Source organism: Juglans regia, chromosome 2 (genome assembly GCF_001411555.2).
Source record: "Juglans regia cultivar Chandler chromosome 2, Walnut 2.0, whole genome shotgun sequence".
In the NCBI taxonomy this organism is placed as follows: Eukaryota; Viridiplantae; Streptophyta; class Magnoliopsida; order Fagales; family Juglandaceae; genus Juglans; species Juglans regia.
In genome coordinates, this window is record NC_049902.1 from 12,841,376 (window position 1) to 12,850,893 (window position 9,518).

Below are 9,518 nucleotides of genomic sequence, written 5' to 3' on the forward strand. Positions count from 1 at the left end.
GGGTTTTGGGTTGGGTTGACCCATGAATTTTTAGGGTTTTTTCTTGGTCTCCATATGGGCTGTAGCAAATGGGTTGGATTATAATTTCATCGGATAAGTCACTTAACAATTCTAACAGGTCAATCTTAAATTCTAAAATGGACCTAAGTCATCCAATAAATATCGTTGGACTTAACAAATTATTCTTGAGCCTGATACCAATTAAATTAGGGCTCACTTGGTCCATAAGTATGAGATGGGCTAAAATCCAATTATTGAGCCCAATAAAAATCATTAATCCACCATAATAAATTTTAGGCCCGTGGCATATGCAAAATTATCCAATAAATCTCAATTGGACTTTCCAAAAATATTAGCTAATTAATACCATCCAAAATCATCCACTAAAGCTTAACGGGCTTTAAATTAAACTTTTGGCCCTAATTATAATTGTTAGCAAACCTCAATAAAGTATAGTCTGTGAGCTTATCCAAAATAGCCCATTAAACATAATTTAGGCACACTAAATTTATCCTTATATTGATCTTAGAAATATTATCCTGGGGTGTTACACATGTAAATTGCAAAGCCTCTTGTGGAGTGGTAATCATCCCACAAACTTGCCGAGTTGGCATCATAATACTCACGAAGTGAAGTTAGGAGAGTTTTTACAAAATGAAAGCCAAAGCGGAGAGACCGTTAAGCTTGAGCAAGACACAAAGGACGATGGTATCCATTTGAGAGAACTATCTTTGTTGCACCTATTTTGTTGGCTTGAATATTGTGATGCCATCAGCCCCCGTTTGTGATTTGGAAAAAGGCCGCAGCATCGGGATGCGCACTGCACAGGTTATACCCCTCACGTTTTGTGGAACATTGTGTGCTTGTATGCTCGGCACACTTGTGTTAAAAATAATCACAGTAGAAAGACTTGAGATATGTCATAATTAAAATATCAGTACAAAAAAAAAAAAAAAAAAGATTTTAGAGCATCAAACTTAACATCATAACTATCCAAAAGTAAGGGTGTAAAAAAAATAAAAAAATTGGTTGAATTGGTTCGGTTTGATATCGGTTCTTAAGAATCAAAATTGGCCCGAAACTAGTTCGGTGTCGGTTTTTATATTTAAAAAATTGGTTTGAACTGAACCGGACCGGTATCTATATATATAGATATTTATTAATTTTTTATATTATATATAAAATACTTTCTATATTAAGTTAGACACTAACATATATAATCAAGTATAGAAATGAGTTAGACAGTAGTATAATAACATGGAATTAGATACTATAATATAACTCTAGTATAGAAATAAATTAGATACAACTTACTAGTATAGAAACAAGTCTAGTATAATAAGTTAATCTCACTAATTATACTATACTAAGTTAATCTCACTAATAAGTTAGACACTATGAGGATACTTGTAAAAAAAAAAAAAAAGAATATCCTTTGAGGAGAACATTCATTGGAGGAACCGGCTCTCAAATCTCAACTTATGTAATGCAACATGTGTAAACGGTAAATCAAAAAAACTAGACCAAATCGGACCGGACCGAAACCGAAAAATCTGAAAGTTTGATTTTGGTGACGAACCAATCCATATTAGTTCTTAAATTTTCAAAATCGGTGTATATCAGTACGGTTCTAAAATTTGTCTAAAATCTGACCTAATCGTACCAGTTACACCTCTATCCATAAGTCATAGCTCCAAAATAGTCAAGGCGATATATACCATAAATTATTCATTAATTCGCTAGAAATAAACAAATATGGTTAATACATAAAACAATAGCACAAAACAGGGAAATGCCCCCATACTACTTGTTGATATCGTGTTTTGCGGCCTGGGCAACACCACACTATTTGGCTCAGGCCTGGTTCCAGCTAAAATAGAGAATGGGGGGCTCAGGGGCCCTGGTACCTCCAACGCTCAAGTTAGTTCAACGTAGGAGATGAAGAGAAAAAATAAGAGCTTAAGGAGAATGAGAGTTGAAATATTCAAGAGTGTAAGTAACCCCCTTCTCAGCTGAGAGATTGGGTATTTATATCTGGTCGGGGGGATCCCCGAGGTGATGGTGATTGGTATGCGGCTCTGTACCAGGATTGGGTGTCTCTACCAGCTTCCTACTTCCTTGCAGACCTGCCAGGCCTGACCATAGTTATCGTTGACACCCAAGGGGCATGTTGTTGCGTGCCAACCCCTGGGACGCATTGAATACGGCATGGCCCTTACCATGGCATACTCGCTCCCGTTTTATTAAATACGATGTGATCTTAGTCAGGCATGTTCGTTCTCCTACATCGTCCGGACAGCAACGTCAAGGACAGGGGATGTCCCTGACGGTCGGTCAGTCATGGTGTCAGGGTGTCCTGTCCACCTCTTGTCCTTTTGTCAGTATACCCTGCCCAATGCTCCTCCTCCTAGGCCTCCCGGACTGTCCCGACCTAGTCCAGGCCTTATACGTGGGCCTGGGCCCTGGCCTTATCCCCGAGCCCGGCCCTTGGGGATTTCTCCCTACACTACTCTTTAACTGCATTGTGTCTTTTTGCTTGTAATCTATCTCATTCTGTACATATACATCAAAACTTCTAGATTTAAGAAGTGAAATCTTAGTGGGACTACGTGCCAAAGTGAGATTTCGAAAAATTCTTACTGAGTTATATCTCGTTAAAAACTTAAAAGGTAGGTAATTGACAATGAAGATAACGAGTATGGACTTAGTAATAAACCACATGCCGAGGTGAGAGCACACGCCTAATTTTTTTTTTTTGAAAATAGAGCACACGCGTAATTGAATTATAAATAGTTTCACAGAGGACTTGCTGAGGATCCCATGCTCAAAACGTTACACGAAGATTTCCTCCCCTTGCTTCATGTCGGCTTCTTTGGTCACGTCACCGTCGTCACGACCTTTCATCGGTCTTAGCACACACTTTTACCCAACAAATCCTGTTGCAAAGAAATGTTATTTAACATCATAATAACTATAAGAGATCCTCTACCTATCACTCACAATCTTTCTTTTATTATTTTTTTTTTCTTTCACTATTTTTTTAAATTATTTAAATATTTTTAAAAATTAAAAAAATCACATATTTATTTAAAAATACTTATTTAATCACTAAATAAAAACAAAAATTAAAAAAAAAATCGGTTTAGGATTTCGGTCTGTGGACATAGTGTTTTCCATAACTATAACTCCTTCATCATTCATTGATGGTTATCAAATGATTGGAAAGCTATTATTAATATTTTATTATTTATCTACTAATAAATTAATAATATATCAACAGATGATGAAATGATTATGGTTAAAATGAAGATTAATAGTCTTTTACTTAAATTATACACATCTGAATAGTATAATATTTTAGAATTAAATTGTATAAACACTTTTATTTAAACTGCATTTATATTATGAGTTATTAATCTTCATTTTAAATATCTTATTTATCATAATCCAGATGAATGAAGTAAGGTGACTGAATATGATAAAAACATAATAGCAGAGATGCTAAAAGATCTTATTATATAAAGTATAAACTTCAAAATTAGAATTTAAATAAAAAAAAAAGTGAGTTAATCAATATTTATTACATTTAGGATATATAACCGTCAAGATAATTTATAAAATTCTTATAACAAAATATTATAATAAACTTAATAATTTTGCAAACAAAAAGTTATGCCCTATTGCCTAAGAGCACTAGCATCCGGTACCTTTGAGCACTGACCAATGACAATGCATCAACAAAGTTTGGCTAAATATCAATAAAATGATCTGCATTAAAGTAGTCAAATGAGAAAGCTCTACATATGAGTTACTGTAAGAAAGAGGCACCCATAATGGGTACCCATTCACCTTCTCTTAGTGGTTATGAAGTGGTTCTTAAACCAGTTCATGAGACTTGATGACTGGCCATTAAGGGCCAACCGATGGTTATATAGAGGGGCTATTTACATAGCTCATCTCCCATTTGGATGATACTAGTATCAAAAACAAGAATTCTCTCTCTCAAATGATTCTCTCTAGTTCCGACATTTAAGCCGTGGAATATGCGGGTGTTGCTCTTGTATGATCACGTAGCACGCTCCACCATCAATACGGGAGATTCTGAATGAACGACGACGATGACGAAGAATTTGTGGAACAACCGTACTAGATCTTAAATATTTACGATGAGGTAATATCGCTTCAGCTATGTATTTTGATCTAGTATTTCTAACAGTTACATACCACAAAAGTTTCCTTCATATTTGGAGATACACTTTTCATTTTAAAAAGAATTATTATATTCTAAAAATATACACCAACTGCACATTGGGACATTGCTTATTTTCTTGCTACTCGGTGGGCCTTCCACATTGGGATGCTGGATAAAATATTGGGTTATTAAATTATTAATTAACATATGATTAGTGTAATTCCAAAATATGAAAAAAAAAATTAAAAATTATATTATATTATTATTTTGACTAATCCAATGTGGGGTTATATCTTGAATGATTTTTTTTTTTATAACAATAATTCTATTAATCAGCAAAAAACATTACAAACTTTGTTTATCAACCCAAACAACAGAACTAATAAACTCAGGAAACGATCTTTCCCACACATTTATATCATCAATATTCCAAGCAAGCTTTGCCAATTTTTGTGCTCCCTCGTTGCCCAAATGTCCCACATGCTAAATATTGCAGTGGTTGAAAACTCTCATCAATTTTTGAATCTCCTTAATCACATTACCAAGCATAGACATAGAGGAGGAATCATTTCTATAAATAGTATGAACCATAACAAGAGAATCTATTTCAATAATCAGATTTGGAATGCCCCTATGTAGACAGAATTGTAGACCTCTTAGGATAGCCACCAACCCAATTTCTAGAGGATCATCCACTGCAAACTCTTTCTTACTACCTGCCAACAGAACTTCACCCATGTCATCCTTAAGCAAAACTCTCACCCCTACTCTTTGTTGATCAAAGAAGATGGCCCCATCAACATTTAGTTTTAAATATCCTCGTAGAGGAACCCGAGTACCCTTGCTCTTCTGTCCAACACCCCTTACCTGCTTCAAATCATACCATAAAGCTAGAGCAACAACATGGTTTAGGTCAATATCCTCAAATATCTTCTTATTGCGCCTATACCAAAAACCCCATGCAATGAGAGAACTTTTTCAACTAATCTTGACTTCCTCTAGCTTTGACTTGTCTAGCCAACTCAGCAAAATCCACAAAATTATCCTCATTTTGCAAACAAAGGCCTTGATCATCCCAACTCTGTCTAAGTCTGTGGCATTTAAAAAAAGCATGCAACACATCTTCTGCACTATCCTTACAAAAAACACAAGTATCTTCTAGTAACATTTTTCTTTTCTTTAAATTTAATTTTGTTGGGAGACTATTTCTGCAGGCTCTCCAAGTAAAAACTTTCACCTTGTTTGGAATTTGTAACCTCCACAACCCTTTCCATATCTGCTTCTAGTCTGCAGTATTTGATGATTCTGATATGCTTCTGATCTATCTACCCACAAAACTAAAGAACTTATAAGCACTTTTCACAGTAAAAACTCCATTCTGTTCAGGCTCCCATGCTAACTTATCTGCATTCTCCCTTGAGCTCAATAGAATTTTGAAAATCTCTGTCGCTACTGGGGATGGAAAGCACTGATTCACTTTTTCAACATCCCACCAGAGTGTATCCTTATCAGTAAGATCTTCTACTTTTTGGTTAGCATCTAGCAGCAACTCAAGAACACATTGTTGGAGCTGTCTGTGATTTGGAACCTAGTAATCTGTCCAAAGTTTAATATCAGACCCATTACCCATTCTCCATCGACAGCCATGCTTTAAACTGTGCTTTGCTTTACAAATACCCCTCCAAGCATACGATGGTGTGGAACCCAACTTTGAATCCAAAAAATCAGTGTTAGGAAAATATCTTGCTTTATAGATCTTATGCAAAAGGGTAGACTCCTCACACATAATTCTCCACCCTTGTTTTGCAAGAAGAGCCACATTAAAAACTTTGAGATTTTTAAACCTCAAACCTCCTCTTTCTTGGGTTCACACATCTTTCTCCAACTAACCCAATAGATCTTATTTTTTTCATTTTTTTTGTCCTCACCAAAAATTTTCCACCATGCTCTCCAACTCCTTACAAAAACCATATGGTAGTTTAAAGCAGCTCATCGTATAAGTTGGTATAGACATAGCTACTATTAGGATCTCATTTTCTCCTTGTGAAATCAACTTTTCTTTCCAGCATTTCAATTTCTGCCAAACTTTGTTTTTTATATTTGAGAAAACTTGATGTTTGGCACGCCCCACTACTGAAGGGAACCCCATATATTTTTCATATTTATGAAAGTTCTAAACTCCCCACAAAGACAGTAGATCCTCATATAGTGAAGTTGAAACATTTCTGCTAAAAACCACAGCTGTTTTTTCTCTATTCACTTGTTGACCAGATGCCTGCTCATACACTTGTAACATATATTGAATCTTCAAATTTTCCTGCATGTCAGCCTTGCAAAACAATACACAATCATAAGAAAACAACAGATGATTGATTTTGGGTGCACCTCTACAAATCTGAATGCCTTTTATCTAGTTCTCAACTACAGCTCTTTGTAGTAAGCAAATAAGTATCTCAGTCCATAACAAGAACAAATATGGAGATAAAGGATCTCCTTGTCTAAGACTTTTAAAAGGAAAAATGGATTCTTTAGGCTCACCATTAATGAGAACAGAAAAGGAAACAATACACACACAAAACATAATCAACTCAACCTATTTTCAATCAAAACCCATAGTAAGCATAGTATTTTCAAGAAAAAAGCAATCAACACTATCATATGCTTTACTCATATCAAGTTTAAGGGACATAAAACCATCTCTCCCAACCATCTTCCTTCTTAAAAATTGTTTAACTTCAGAAGCCACAAGCACATTATCCATAATAAGACATGTACTTTTAGCTAAATTCTGGAGACGGCTTTGATGAAATCAATCACAATACTCTTATAATTAATTGGTCCTTAGCTAAATTATAGAAAAAAAAATATGAAAAGGGAAGAAAAATGAGCTACATCCGGTTCCCTATAGTAACTTTTGATTTTAGGTACACATCCTAAATCATTATTACGATTTTTTTTATTCTAAATTTAATAGTACATTTAGATATATTTATTATTCCTACTCTTTTTTCAAAATTAGAAAAAATATAATAAAAATCAATTCTTTTTTTATTTTTGTTAATGTGAGGATGATTATATTTTTATATCTTTCAATAATATTAAATAAAATCATTTTTACTAAACATTGAACTAGTTTTTATTAACAAACACACATTTCCACAGTACTATATATGATTTCAAATTCCTACTAATTTTTAAAATTTAGCCGTTAACAAAAAATTATATTTTTCTTAAAAACATAATAATTTTGAAAATATTTATCGTATCAGGAAAAAAAATTAAATTTCTATTTAAAATATTCACTAAAGAGTAATAATTCAAAAAGAAGGAAAAATATAAAAGAGTGAATAGTTAATATTGTAAAAAGAATTGAGAAAAAAGTAATAAATAAAGAATAAATAAAGATTTTTTTAATAGAATAAAGAGTGATATGTTGAAGTAAGGGTATCAAATTGTATTAACGGATCGTGTTCGTGTCGTGTCAAGATATGTATATTATACTATATGGGTAAATCTTAATTCGATCTGTTAAACTTATCGTACCAAAATTTCAAATCCTAACATGACTTATTAACATAACTGGTTGTGTCGTGTCAATCCGTTTTGACCCGTTTATATAAATGGATTGAACAGACTCGAAATTAACTCGTTTGACCTAGTTAAGTTTAGCATAATTTTATATAAATGTTAAAATCACAATATCTATAAAAAAAATATAAAACTAACTACAAGTCTAAAATTATAATTCAAACAATAAAAATATCAAAATTAAAATTTCAAAAATTTTATTTTTAGATATAATAATATAATTGTAACTTTAGATTTCTTAGCGAGTTATAATAGATTAACTGGTTATCAACTCGTTAAGCAATTGTATCTTAACAGGTCAATTCATTTTGATACAAATAAGTTAAGATTAAATTCTAATTCATTTTTATCGTTTCATATTTGTGTTAGGTTAACTAGTCGCATCGCATATTGTCCTCTATATTAAAGATTTTAAAAAGATGAATAAAATTTAAAAGAAAAATAAATTTAAAAAAATTTAGCTAAAATTTAAGAAAGTATTTTACTCATACGGACGCGGACGGAAGGTTGGGAAGAAGTTTCTCTAGGAAATTTTGAATGTGACCCACCGACGACTATACACGGTCATATGGGACCCACTTGAGAAGTAAAAGGTTTGTTCATGAATTATTGAAGATCTAAATTGCTGGCCAAGTTCATTCTCAATCCCCCTCTCTGAAACCCTCTCTCTCTGAAACCCTAGAATCGGAGAAATCGAAATTTGAATCCAGGTTGTTCAGATCGTCTTCCGACCGACCATGGGAAACACTGAGAAGCTCTTAAATCAGATCATGGAACTTAAATTCACTGCCAAATCTCTCCAACGCCAAGCCAGGAAATGCGAGAAGGAGGAGAAATCCGAGAAGCTCAAAATCAAGAAGGCCATGGAGAAAGGCAACGTCGACGGCGCCAGGATCTACGCTGAGAACGCCATCCGGAAGCGCACTGAGCAGATGAATTATCTCCGCCTCTCCTCTCGCCTTGACGCGGTCGTTGCTCGCCTCGACACCCAGGCCAAGATGACCACCATCAACAAGTCCATGGGAAACATCGTCAAATCTCTCGAGTCTACCCTCGCCACTGGCAACCTTCAGAAGATGTCCGAGACCATGGACCAGTTCGAGAAGCAGTTTGTCAACATGGAGGTCCAGGCCGAGTTCATGGAGAGCGCCATGGCCGGCTCTACCTCCCTCTCGACGCCGGAGGGAGAGGTCAACAGCCTGATGCAGCAGGTCGCCGACGATTATGGCCTCGAGGTCTCCGTGGGTCTGCCTCAGCCGGCCGCGCACGCTGTTCCGGCCAAGGAGACCGAGAAGGTCGACGAGGACGACCTCTCCAGGCGCCTCGCCGAGCTCAAGGCTAGAGGTTAATCAATCAGACAACGATGAGGTTGTTTATGACTTCTTATTATCAGAATGCGATGTGTATGATGCATAATACTTTTTATATTCTGTAAATTTGACTGAAATATGTCTTGGGATTATTGTTATTGCAGACTATATTGTTATTTATCTGGGCGTTTGATACTTTTCACCTGGTTTTGTGAATATGATTTTTCAGTATTTAGGTGCGTAGTTACGGATTGCTTGACGTGGCCAAACAAGGCGTTATTTGTCTAGATCGAGTGAATAGGATCTGTGTGTCAGTGTGTCTGTGGTTCAAATTTGATGTGGTAGGAACTAGTTTGTTTAAATTTGATTGAAGAGTAACCTTTTCATTTTGGTAGCGCATTAACTATTATCTTTGATTGTTTCATACC

At 34.9% G+C, this 9,518-nt stretch overlaps 1 protein-coding gene across 1 annotated transcript; it reads left to right on the forward strand.

Moving 5' to 3' along the window:
* The first annotated feature begins 8,373 nt into the window (after positions 1 to 8,373).
* LOC108998019 (ESCRT-related protein CHMP1B) lies at positions 8,374 to 9,292 on the forward strand. Its single transcript, XM_018974442.2, has one exon. It carries the CDS (start codon positions 8,518 to 8,520, stop codon positions 9,127 to 9,129), a length of 612 nt encoding a protein of 203 aa, XP_018829987.1. The 5' UTR covers positions 8,374 to 8,517; the 3' UTR covers positions 9,130 to 9,292.
* Positions 9,293 to 9,518: the final 226 nt, after the last annotated feature.

What these genes read in the sequence shown, in the direction of transcription:
- LOC108998019 (XM_018974442.2), top strand. Translation starts at nt 8,518, where the DNA reads ATGGGAAACACTGAGAAGCTCTTAAATCAGATCATGGAACTTAAATTC.